Source organism: Capra hircus, assembly GCF_001704415.2.
Source record: "Capra hircus breed San Clemente chromosome X unlocalized genomic scaffold, ASM170441v1, whole genome shotgun sequence".
Lineage (NCBI taxonomy): Eukaryota > Metazoa > Chordata > Mammalia > Artiodactyla > Bovidae > Capra > Capra hircus.
Window position 1 is genome coordinate 9,338,080 of NW_017189517.1, and position 12,434 is coordinate 9,350,513.

The 12,434-nt window shown below is 50.5% G+C and overlaps 2 protein-coding genes across 2 annotated transcripts; one reads left to right on the forward strand and one right to left on the reverse strand.

Moving 5' to 3' along the window:
• The first annotated feature begins 2,640 nt into the window (after positions 1–2,640).
• On the forward strand, positions 2,641–3,977 carry LOC108634425 (translation initiation factor IF-2-like). The gene is made up of 2 exons (XM_018044066.1): positions 2,641–2,667; positions 2,817–3,977. Exons 1-2 carry the CDS (start codon positions 2,641–2,643, stop codon positions 3,975–3,977), a joined length of 1,188 nt encoding a protein of 395 aa, XP_017899555.1.
• Positions 3,978–7,176: 3,199 nt separating this feature from the next.
• ZIC3 (Zic family member 3) lies at positions 7,177–11,855 on the reverse strand. Its single transcript, XM_018044311.1, has 3 exons — positions 10,267–11,855; positions 8,959–9,122; positions 7,177–8,135 (listed from the first exon to the last, which is right to left on the reverse strand). The coding sequence occupies exons 1-3, from the start codon at positions 11,318–11,320 to the stop codon at positions 7,956–7,958; spliced, it is 1,398 nt and encodes a 465-aa protein (XP_017899800.1). The 5' UTR covers positions 11,321–11,855; the 3' UTR covers positions 7,177–7,955.
• Positions 11,856–12,434: the final 579 nt, after the last annotated feature.

Here is a 12,434-nt window from a genome sequence, read left to right on the forward strand (position 1 = left end):
CTCTCTCATCCAGATAGCGGTGTTCAAATGCTCTTTTTTTCTCCAAACTCCTATCTCCAGTCCTTCCTTCTAATCATCCCAGTCAATCCTTGACTCTGAATTCCTCCCCTCCCCTGGAGGTCCCCAGGACCTCCCCAGTACCTGGCCCTGAGTTCCTCTGGGAAAACACTGTGAGCTCAAAACAGTTGGGGTCTGTTCAGGGGGGTGGGTCTTTTTCCCAAGTTTATTGCTCAGTGAAAGCCAAGCTATATCATGAAAGATGTGAATAGAATATAAATTGTCCCAATTCAACAGGTTAATCAAGGTTATTTGATCACTGAGGATTTAGTTAGGGACTATGGTTGTCACTGCAATAAAACAATAATCACAAAAAATAATTTAAATGGTTTTATTTAAGTCGATTGTAGAGATCCTGGATGTTGCTTTTTGAACACAAACAAGAAATTAACAAAACAAACATTCATATTTCTAGTTTTAAACACTTTAGTTCTACATGTGGAATGCAGATATTTGAAAGAGATTTTCAACAAGGTCAACACAATGCATGAGATAATACACACTGAATTAGGCTAGTCTTCACCTCCATCTTTGCGTTTATGATCCTAAATTGGCTGGAGGTGTGTGTGGGGGGGGGTGCTTTTTCGCTTTTTCATTTCACAAATGATTGCTCAACACAGAATGAAATACACCAAAGAAGAAAATAGTCTTTTTATACCTAGGGAAGAAGCTACTACTCTTAAAATGATCACTTCAAGGTAACAGACATCCAAATTGATGTGGTTTTCTTTGAAACCTCATCAGTAAATCATTTCTTGCACAGTAGGTTCGGCATTAACCCTGCATTTAGGATAGGTAGTGTTATGGAGGGCTGGCTGCTGCATACCAACGTCAGTATCAAGTTCTTCATCAGGAATTAGAGACTGTCCCGGATACCAAGCAGGACAACACTGGCAAAAAAACAAAAAGTGAACTGCAGATAGGTCAAAACAAGCTACATTTACTCTTAGAAAAATATCATAAAACATTACTGGATATGTTGTTTTAAATGCTAGCGTATAATAAAACACAACGGAATCTTCTATTTTTAACACCTTATGCTCAAATGGTCTTTACATAGATTGTGTTTTAATAAAACACATTAGACAACATACACACTCTATCAGAGAACAAACATTAGAAACTTGACATTTGGTGAAGGCTATTTTTCCAGTTACTATAGGGCTCACATTTCTCTATTCATCAGGTCAATAAACAGGCTGGACTGTCATCACATTAAAAATATACAAAATTGTTTGCTCTATTAGATGATTTTTAAAGATGTTTTCTTTAGTTTCAACAGATTTTTGGCAACAAGAATCTTATTCAAAGACGTTTTGCTCCTGTGTTATTATTAGTCTAAGTCCTCTGAACATTCCCCCCTTTAAAGGCTTCCTGCAAACTTAGTGTTTTTCAAGCTGTAAATTCCAAAAGTGATGGTAGAAACCAAACCTCAGAGGAAAAAGCAGTGCCCTTTGGAGTTATCATTCAAACAAATATAAGAGTTCTACCAATTTGTCATTAGTCCAGTTTAGAAGAAATTCCATTCATGTAACTCTTATGAAAATCAACCAGTTTTACCATATCAAATGACCCAAAGAACACCGCAGGCATCCAGGGGAGATAGTTCACCAGTGCATCTTTAGCTTGATTCCAAAGTCAATCTTAGAGACGTTCTGGGCACTGCAGTTCTCAGAGAGACAAACTGCCTACCCACTGGCTAAAGATTTTTCAAGTTAATGAACTTTTCATTTTTGACACTTTTGGTACCAAGAGATTTAGCCAGGATAAGCTCAAATCTCAGGGTTCAAACTACAGCATGGAAAAATAAAGTATACAGCAAGCACCATCTACCTCCTTTGCTCTCTCAAAGATGTCAATACTCTATTCCAGTCAGAGGGTGGGGTGAAGAGGCTGAACCCTGGAAGTAAACTTCGCCCAAAGGGGTAAAAATCTGTTTGGTGGCTATTTCAAAACAAGTTTACAAACGGTAGAAGGGACTCCATCCCCTTTGATTTGCAGGAACCACGCATAAGAAAAGGACAGAAAATACTACAAGGCAGGCTTATTTTAATTGCCCAGGGGTTTCCAATGCAAAGCACGACAACTTAAATGCATATTCCAAATTCTTGCTCCAAAGCCGTCTTCTTTGTGCACTGAAAAGGAGGAAAGACAACCCCATCAATTGTTCTCTGCAGATAAAGGCACTGTTTTGCAGATTTCCCCCCAGATCTGGGCCAGCTTTGCTAATGACCTGCCCACCCACCTGGGGCCCTTCTCAAGGTGGCCCACGGGAGCTGGCCCACACCTTCAGGAGCCCAAATCCTCGCCAGTGGGCAGCCCAGAAGGCTGTCTTTTCGTTTAGCTGTTGGCCTCCACGAAGACGCCACCTGAAAGAATGCGTGCTGCTTATTTTCCTAGAGGAGACGGGGGTCAAAAACTACATTTTTAAAAGCCTACTTTTTTTTCCCCCTCACGAAAGACATCTGCTCCATTTTCCCTGCAGAGAAAACACGGACTCGAGATCCCAGAGCTACCAGGGGTTCTTTCACACGCCAGCATTAAGGCGGTTTAAGCAAAAGCTGAATGAAAGTTTTCGGAATCATGGCCTTCTCTCCTGCCCCTTTTTTCGTAAGACCACCAGCTGTTAACAGCACACAAAAAAGCGCGCACAGTGCTATTTTTCATAGGCCCGCGTTTAAATGAGATATGCAGAAAACGGGGCCTGAGCAACGTGTAGGGTTCGAACTCGCAATGGCATATCCGTGCGGCTAATCCAGGGCACCCAGTTTGGAAACGGTGCCTCCGTGCTCCGTTCACGCGCCCCGCCATTGTCCTGGAAGGAACAGTGTCCACTCCTTGGCATTTTTCGCGACTCGAAGGTGCAGGAGCATCCCGACTCGGGCATGAAGCTCAAAACGGCATACCCCACCCCGAGGGGTCGGAGAAGAAACGCTTTCTGTCGGGCCCGGAGGGTGGGGAGGCCTCGGGTAGATTTCAGGTCCAAGCCTCCCCCCACCCCGCCCGGGAACCCCAGCCCCCAGAAGGCTCGCCAACTTCCCACGCCCAGGATGCCCTGGAAGAACTTCTCCGCTTCCGTTTTTTTTTTTTTTTTTTTTTTTAACAATTTTGCGCTCGGCCGCCACGACCTACATTCTCCCGCGAGGCGCTCCGAGCCGAGGAATAAAAGGGAGTTGAAACCACACAACAGTTCGGCAGCCCGCCGTCAGCGCTTAGCTGCGCTCCGCGGGGGTTCGCATCCGGCCGCCATGTTTCCGACCCGAGAGCCGCCCCAAAACCAGCCCCCCCCTCTCCGTCCGGCCCTCCGCCCCCCTTCCCGGCCCGGCCGAGGCCGCGGCGCCGCCGAGCCGCTTTCAACTCTCCCCCGCCGCCCCCTCGCAGCGAAATCCGACTCGACGGCTGCGGGTTGTGCGCCTGCGCGCAGCGCGGGCTCGGGGCGCGGGCGGCCGGCGGTTCCCGGCCGAGGCTTGAAAAGGCCGGAGCGACGGGGCGCGGGGGAGGAGGGGGGCGGTCCGGGCCGGAGCCTCCGCTTTCCTCCCAGCGGGCCCCCGCTCCGGCCCCGGCGCGGCTCTCACACGTGCACGCTAAAAACCCACTTCAAAGTCTTGTTCTTGGCGCGGGGGCGGCCCCCTCTAGGCCAGCCCTTGGGCCCTCGCGCGGGCCGCGAATCGGGCCCCGAGCCCTGCCGGCCCTTCCAAAACCCTGGCGCGGCGATGAGACCGGGAGGGCCGGAAAGCGGGGACTCTCTGAAGAGCCCCGGGCGCCGGGATCGGCCTTCGGGCGTGCGAGTACCTCCCCTCCCTCCCCTACCCCACCGCCTTCAGAAAATGAATGGAACACAAAGTTTGCGGCCAGCGCTGCGCTGTGGCCTTCGGAGCTCACCATTGTTTGGGCTCATATTGACCCCAGGTCCGGATTAGGCAGCGGCTGATTCCTGCTTTACAGACCCGCCGGCCTAATGAGGCCGGGAGGCGATGGGGCGCGAAGCGTCCTCGGAGCCCGGGCGACCGCCGGCTTACGGCCGCCAAGGGCCCTGTAGGTGGAGGTCAAAGGGTCAGCGGGCCGAGACCGCAAGAGAATTGACCCTAGGAAATGAGGTCCCCTCCCCCCCCGGCCCCAGCTTCGACCGGGCCTTGCAAGAACTTGGTGTGTGCATAGGGACCCCGGGCGCCCCCACCAAGGGCCTGAGGACCCCGAGCGGGAGCCCTGACTTCCGCGACGCCTCGTCCCGGAGCCGAGCCCGACTAGACTTAGGTCTCGTGGGGGAAGACCGCCCGAAAGAAAACCAGCCCGGCTGCGGGGCTGAGATCCCGCGCGGTTCAGGGGATGGGCAAACCGCTGGCGACTCTTTCAGAAGCTAAGGGCCAAGGCCCTTAGGCTTTTTTCGTTTGTTTTGGGGATTTTATATGGGGAGAAGGAGCCAGGGGCGAAGAGACAGCGGGCGGCGAGTGGGGTGGGAGGGGCGAGGAAGTCCTGAACACAACTTTCCTAGGAGGCTTTGTGAGCAGAGGCGGTCCCTGTTAGTTCTTCAACCTCCGCGGTAGTTAGGACCCACAGCCCTGCTTAGCCTGGATCCTGATCTTTAACCTTCCAAACTGGATGAAGTCCCGACTTCTGTCTGCCTGAAAATAGACACCTTCGTGGAAATCTTAAACTAAACCACCCATTTTGGAAAAGATAATGGACTTTTAACAAAGGTCTTACCAGGTACAAGAAGAAAAATAACCGTCTTCTTACTAAGAATCCAGCTGACACTCATGTTTTCCAGCCTATCTTTAGGGTTTCAAAGGTTTTTGTTGTTGGGCGGCGGGGGTGGGGGGTGGGTGCTTATTCTTTAAGAGACTTGCTGAAAATTGAAGAATATGTACTCCCAGAGTCAGATTATAGAAAGAAAATCTGTGAAAAGTTTTCTACTAAAATAAAGTTTTCTTTGCAACAAATGACAAGGGCAGAGGGATAGACTGAGAAATAACGATGCTACATCCATATTAAAGGATATCATGTAGAGTGGCAAAACTTTCACATTATCTTAATATTGGTTATCATCATTGTTAATTCACATCTTCCCCTCTAGGACACAATGCTCTACTGTAAATTTTCATGGCAGAATAATTTCAAGCCTAGTAAAGAAAGATCAAACTTAATGTCTCCTAAGGAGATGGCTGTTTAATGTATTTAATGGGGGGGGGTGGGAGAAGCAAGTTTTTGAAACAATCTTGCATCCAACCCATCACTCTACTGTCATTTAAGGTTAGGTGAAGTTGGGGGTGGAGAGAAAATTCATAGAGAAAACAGTAAACTGTGGAAGTTAAATGCACATTTCAGAAGAAAAACATTATTCAGACTTCAGTTGGAACACATGTAAAGCCAATCTTATGAGTACACACTTTCTGAAAACTTGCTGAGCATTTAAAATGCTTTCTGGTTTGAAGTGAAGGAAAACTCCTGAAATAGGAATTTGGTCCAGCACCCTCAATGTCAAGGTCAAGACTAGAATGTCTGGGGGTAGGAGCAGTAGACTGACCAGGTTACCTGCTCACACTTGTGAAGGCATCCCAATCTGTTCATGGCATTCAGGCCTTTCCCTTAAAAAACCCGGAAAAAACCGTTCTCCACAAACAAGAAATCACATCCAAAGCAATTTGCAATTAGAAACTGTCAATAACTAATTGTCTATTGACAAAGATCAGTAGATAACTTAAAACAGACTGTTTCAACTGTATCCAAGGAATCAAAGTTTCTTTTAATCATCAGAACTTCTCTGAGCATTTCAATTTAAGGTTGATTTATTTGAACATGGAAAAAAAATCAGGCACCAAATACAAAAATGTTATAACATAAATAGTTGTGCCAAGACTTTATTTCTTCAAAAAGAACAATAAACAAAATTCTAGAATCAAAATGATTATGAATAATACCAAACTGACTGCCACCACAAATCCTAGAGTACTGCTCCTTCAAGAGAAGGAGATACTTAAGCCTATTCATTACATTTCTAAATTCTTTACAATTCCTTATCTTCACCATTCTATTTGCTGATTTGCAAGTTGGTTATTCATGCAGAGATTGGGCTCTCAATATTAAACAGCACCCTAAATTAGTAAAAAAAAAAAAAACCCTCAATACTCTACCCACTCCACCCCCCCCAAATAGTAATGTTTCTTTTTCATATAACAACTGTAAAAAAACTGTCTGTCCAAATGAGTTGCTTCACTTAAGATTAAACGGATTGTTAATATTTTATCACAAAGCAAACAACCATTTTTCATTGTTATTGATTTTAATGGAAACAATGCTCTTAACATCTTTGCCTACAAACCATGAACTTTTAAAAATACATATTTTGCAAATGTTTTTCCTTTCCATAATATTTCAGAACAGCTGCAGTTATTACACCGCTATAAAAATGTTATGAATAATTGTGATAATTACGAATTGAACTATATACAGCAAAACAAACCAACCTGTGCCTTCCAAAATTGTAAATGGACTATGGTTCTTTTAAGAAGCACTTTAATCATAAGTAAGCATGCCTCGACTGGCCTTACTCGTCATCACTGTTTCAGACATATGCTTACTTTTGAAAATATATAGATAGCTAGATAGATTTGATAGGCAGATTAGATAAGTCATAGATACAAACATATATAGGTATATGGGTGATCTCTTGATAGAATAGACAGACATGCATCCTGCCACAATGTTCATTTTTATGTAAGATAATAAAAAACTAAGGGACATAAAACTCATTAGGTTACCTTAGGTTTATATATGTAGGGCAGGGATGATTAAATCCAGCTTCTCAGTCTTTGAAGTACAAGATTGAGATGTCATGGCCACTAACTGAATTGATCAGTAATATTTGATTTGCATGCCGAAAATCCAGGACAAACACATTTAAACTCGCAGTTAAACAACCATCTGAGCTAAAGAAAGGAGGGTCTTCCCAGATGGAAACTGACACTGTAAAGAATCTATACTGCAATAGAAAAATAATTTAACAATTAAAAAAGGGATCTGAGTGAGTTATAAATACCAACAAACAAGATTTCATTTGCTCATGTCTCCTCTTTGTAGAAGGAGGCTGTTACAAAACAAGAGAAAGGAGTCAGTGGTTCAAAAATTGTAAATTGTGTTCTTCTTTCAAAACAATAAAATTTAATGCTAAAGCGGTTATAATCAAAAGCTGTACAGAATTTGTTAGAAAACATTTATCCATAAATATTGTTCAGTTCCCGGCATTTGTAGCAATAATTAAATTACAAACGATAAATATGGCATCAATGGATATGTATTTACAAAAAAGAAAGTTATTACAAAAGGCAATTGTATACTAAACGTCACAATTTGTGTAGAATAACATCACATCCTCAGCCTGAAAAAATACTGAACAACAGTTTTAACCCCATTAGACAAAAATACATTCACAAGTGTAATGCTTTGAGGAAAAGTTCAAGACATAACAGGACTTTGGCACGGTTTAAGACTGTGAGAGTTTAAACAATCACCACTAAGGCGAAGATTTTTCCATCAGTTTTAGCATCACCACCACCAATAAGCCTTCCATAACTTCCTCTCAAGAAACAGAACAAGAGTTAAAATGAACTGAAGGCTTTTAGGGATGGGGTGAGCAGAGAGCAAGAGAAAGGGGAGGAAAAAGCAGTGAGAAGATCTTTTTTTAATCCTTCAAATGCCAAAACATATTTTCTAATCCTGAGAAAAGGGCATGGCTACTTTTGGATCTTGCCCAAAAACCTTCCTGGACAATTGCAATTAACCAGATGTAGCCCTATATATGGCCTCTTGCCTTACAGCTCCATTTCCATCTGATTGGTCTCAGTTTTCTTTTTAAAATGCATTTGGTCCATTCTATGGTTAAACAGGGTTTGTGTTTGTCCTCAGACGTACCATTCGTTAAAATTGGGAGGAAGTCCAGGGTTGTGGCTGGTGCTAGTTTGAACTGCAGAAGGGGTTTTAGTGGTATCTTTACTGTTTGCAGAAGCTATAGCGGGTGGAGTGGAAGATTCATAGCCTGAACTGGCAGCAGGGGAGGAATCTGACCCTTGAGATTCATGAACCTAAAATTAACATGTATATATTATAATGAATATAATTCCAACTGGCATTGTGCAAGCAAAAACAAGAGCACTGTAAGAGCAAGACCGCCCAGTGACCCACTTAAAAGACAAAATGCTGCTGATTTGGGGGCTTTGTTTTTAATTTCCACATTACCGATGTGTAAGAAAACCCCAAGACATTCGTCAACAAACCAGTTTGAGTCCTAAGATTGGCATTGTGGAAAAGGAATAAAGTACTCTAGTTTATTCATGCGCCTTCAGAAATGCTTTCTCCGCAGCTGGAGCGGGGTAAGCACGTAGTCTTTGGGGCCCTATAAAATACTCCGGGCCCAAGTCTCGCCAAAACCGCTCTGGCTTGGGAAAGCAGGTACAGAGAAAGGTGGCACGGGCGCCCTGGGCGCTGCGAGGGCTCCGACAATTGTGTGGGAATGCCCCCGCGCTCCTCGGCCCTATTGTTTTACCGGAAGCCGAAGAAGAACGGAGCCCCCAGCCCCCCGCCCCCCGGGTTCGGCGCGGGCACTCTCAGTTCTCATCGCGGGTTGAGCCGGGGAGAGGCGGCCACTGCGACATCCAGTCCCGGCGAGCTCGGTTAGAGCTTCCCAGTAAACAACTGATCTTTCCCTCCGCTCCCTCCTCCTCCCCACTGCGCTCCCCCTCCCGGTACCCCCTCCCGGTCCCCCCAATGGGTTCAAGGTGTCAACGCTGGAGCAAATCGGATTTAACGTGGAAGATACAGGGTTGGCAGCGCGGGCGCTTCCGTTCCGCAGCCCGGTGTCGGGCAGAGTGTTTATAAACCGCCGACCGCTAATAAAGAGGTAATTACCTTCATGTGCTTGCGCAGGGAGCTCGGGTGCGTGTAGGACTTGTCGCACACTTTGCAGATATAGGGCTTGTCCGAGGTGTGCACATGCATGTGCTTCTTGCGGTCGCTGCTGTTGGCAAAGCGTCTGTCACAGCCTTCAAATTCACATTTAAAAGGTTTCTCACCTGCAAAAGGCAGAAACGCAAAGGGGGTGGGGAGGGGGGAAATAGAGTCAGGGCCAGGAGCGTCCTCCGGCCGAGCAGCGGGAGACAGAGCGCCCGGCGGTCTGCCCGGAGAGGGAGCGCCGACTGGGGGCTGCCGTGGCATCTCTTTTCCCTGGAGAAAAATGGAGAGCGCGAGTTGAGCCTGCTAGGGTGGGGAGCGGTGGTCGGGGGCGGGGGTAGGGCAGGGCCGGCCCAGAACCTGCCAGTCCCTTTGTTCTCGAACCGGAGGGCAAGCCCCTGGCTCCTCCAAAGTTTCCCCCGAGTTGCGGTATCCCCGCCCCCCCTCCCCCCCGCAACCCGGCCCGGGGCCTCCGAGCGCTGCCGCGTTCCGCCGGTATCTCGGCGTGGCAGCCAAGCCCGGGAGGGACAATGGACCGAGGACGGGACAATCCCTTTTAGTTCCTCCTTTGTACCTTTTAATTTGCCTCTTTCAAATGCATCGGTTTTGCTAAGCCCAGCATTAAAAAGCTGAGGTCGTCGTACTTAACGTTCGAAAAGAGAAAACTATATAAATCCAGGGGGCTCCGGACAGTTTTACAAGATGCTCTGAACAAGCCACGAAACTGGGGTGCCTTTTCTACGTTAGCGTTCCTCCCGGAGGACTGAATTGAACCTGGAACTCCAAATAAAAATAGTTTGACAAAAGTACCAGTCATTTAATTAGGAGATGTGCCAATCAAGGGTAAAAAAGAGCGGAAGTAACCGAAAGTTAGTTTTCATTAGCATTTCTATGGTTGCCTCCCCCGACTGGGTGCCGAGAGCTAAGTCGCTTGTGAACAATTTCTCTGCACACGTTCGGAGTCCCTCCAGAGTAACCCAGAAAGAGACAAAAAGAGGCGGCGCCAGTGGGTTCCTGGGCGCGAGAAGGTTCCAATTAGTTCCTGAGACCACAGAGCCGTCCGCCCGGGAAGTTAGAACTGGGCAAAAGCGCCACGGGGCGGGGAGGACGAGAGGTGGAGGGACAGTGACAGCGCTACTTCTTCCAACCGCCCCCGCGGGGCGCCGCCTCTCTCTACGGCCGCCACCCCTCGCTCCCTCGCGGTGCAGGTCGGCTTCGTGGCGCGCGGCCGCGGCGGACCCCGCGCCCGCCCGCCCTCCTCCTTACCTGTGTGGGTCCTCTTGTGAATCTTGAGGTTCTCGGAGCGGGCGAAGATCTTCCCGCAGCCCGGGAAGGGGCACGGGAAGGGCTTCTCGCCCGTGTGCACCCGAATGTGATTGACCAGTTTGTACTTCGCCTTGAAGGACTTGCCCTCGCGGGGGCACTCCTCCCAATAGCAGACGTGGTTGTTCTGCTCCGGGCCCCCCACATGCTCCATGGTGACATGTGTCACCAGCTCGTGCATGGTGCTGAAGGTCCGGTCGCAGCTCTTCTTGGGCCGGCTCAGCTGAGCCTCGTCGATCCACTTGCACGACAGCTCCTGCTTGATGGGCTGTCGCATGTAACGGAAGAAGGCGCCGGGCCCGTGGTGGGCCGCCACGTTCACGCCCATGTTCATGTTCATGGGGCTGTAGTTCGGGAACTGCGCGCCGGCCGTGTAGGGGTCCGTGCGCGGGCTGGCCACCGGGCGGTACGGGTCAGCGCGGCCGAACAGCTCTCCGCGCAGCCCCAGGTGGACCTGGTTGTTGTCCACGTGCCCGGTGGGCGACGGGTGCCCAGCGCCTTGGTCGTGCAACCCGGGGAAGAGCAGGTAGCCGGGGGGCTCAGAGATGCCAGCCGGAGCGTGCAGGCTACTCGCCGAGCCGGCGAAGAGCCCGTGCTGCCCGCCACCCGAGGCCGCCTCGCCGAGCCCGGAGCCGCGCTGGCGGAACAGAAAGTCGCGCGTGGAGTTGAAGGCGGCGGAGGCGGCTCCGCCGTAGCTGGGAACCTGGCCGGCGTGGTGATGGTGGTGATGGTGGTGGTGATGATGGCCCAGGGCGTTGGCGTAACCAGAACCCTGCGGCGTGAACGCTGAGCTCTGGCCAGAAGACAGATCGTGAGCCGCCGCGGGGCTCAGCTTGAAGGCGGCGGCGGCGGCGGCGGCGGCGTGGGGCGAGTCCCCGAAAGGAGTCAGCCCTATGCCCGCCGGCTCGCGGTTGGGCATCTCGTGGTGGCGCGGCGCGCCGAAGCTGCCCACTCCCAGCCCTGGGAACTGCGGGCCTCCGTCCAGGAGCATCGTCATGGGTGGTTCTTTTTCGACACCAGCGATCTCGCAGATGTGATCGAGGGTGCTTAAGGAGAGCTCCACAAAGTCGAAGTCGAAGAGGGGTGGCGACGGTTGGACACGGTGGTCGGGAGATCCCTCAGGCTGAAGCAGGGACTGCAACTTTCCGTCGCTGAGAGAGTCTCCTGCAGAGGGACAGGAGGGAGGAGGGGAAGTAGAAGGACCTGGAGGGGGGAGGAGGGGGGAGAAGGAGTGGGGAAGAAGGGAGGAGAAAAGATTCTGGAACTAGATCTGGTTTAACAAACTAACAGACGCGCACAAAGAAAAATAAGCAAAATAATAAGTGGAGGGCGGAGTTTGCCAATCCTGTCCCGGGCACCCCACCTCTCCCCGAGAGCGCAGAGCCGCGGGACCAGGAGGCTCGTGTCCCCCGGCTAGGGTGCGCTTAGAAGCAGAGCCGGCTCGCGGCCGGCAGGCAGGAGGCAGGAGGCAGGCTCGGTCCTCGCCGCTCGCCGCGCCAGTCCCAGCCTCTTCGCCTCCAGAGTAGTGTCCTTGGACTGATAAAGTCAATCACTCACTCTCACATAAACCGAGCGGGAGGCCGCGCGGCGCGCGCCAATGAGGAGCCAGCTGGCCCGTGGTCACCTGACCCCCGGCCCCGCAGCCCATTGGCAGTCGCCACACTGATTGGCAGCGCGGAGCGGGGAACATGGCAGCCGCTGCCGAGCGACAGCCGCTGATTGGGCCGTGGCCCGGCGCCTGGCAGGTGAGGCGGCGGCGGCAGCGGCCGGGAACCCGCGAGTGGGCTCCGCGAGGCTGGCGCTGCCGTGGGGGAACTGGAGCCAGGCTCGAGCCGGCGACCGGCGGGGTGGAGCCGGGGCCTCTCCCCGGCTTCCCCCTCGCCCGAAACGGGCGAACACCCCTCGCGCCCGCTTTACCCGCTTTTACCAAATGAACTCCTTGCCTCGCCAGGATCGTTCCCACCGTCGGCTGGGCGCTGGACGTCCAGTCCTGCCTGGGCGCCCCCACTCACCGCCTCACCACCCCAAGAATGTGCCCCCGGGCACGGATCCCCCGGCGAGAACAACAGTTCCACTCTCGCGGCTCATTAGCCGCGTCCTCCCCACGCGCC

What these genes read in the sequence shown, in the direction of transcription:
- LOC108634425 (XM_018044066.1), top strand. Translation starts at nt 2,641, where the DNA reads ATGGCCTTCTCTCCTGCCCCTTTTTTC. An exon ending in TCTCTCCTGCCCCTTTTTTC is followed by an intron (nt 2,668 to 2,816) that starts GTAAGACCACCA and finishes CGGCTAATCCAG; the next exon opens with GGCACCCAGTTTGGAAACGG.
- ZIC3 (XM_018044311.1), bottom strand. Translation starts at nt 11,320, where the DNA reads ATGACGATGCTCCTGGACGGAGGCCCGCAGTTCCCAGGGCTGGGAGTG. An exon ending in TCACAAGAGGACCCACACAG is followed by an intron (nt 9,123 to 10,266) that starts GTAAGGAGGAGG and finishes TGCCTTTTGCAG; the next exon opens with GTGAGAAACCTTTTAAATGT. An exon ending in CCCTGCGCAAGCACATGAAG is followed by an intron (nt 8,136 to 8,958) that starts GTAATTACCTCT and finishes TGTTAATTTTAG; the next exon opens with GTTCATGAATCTCAAGGGTC.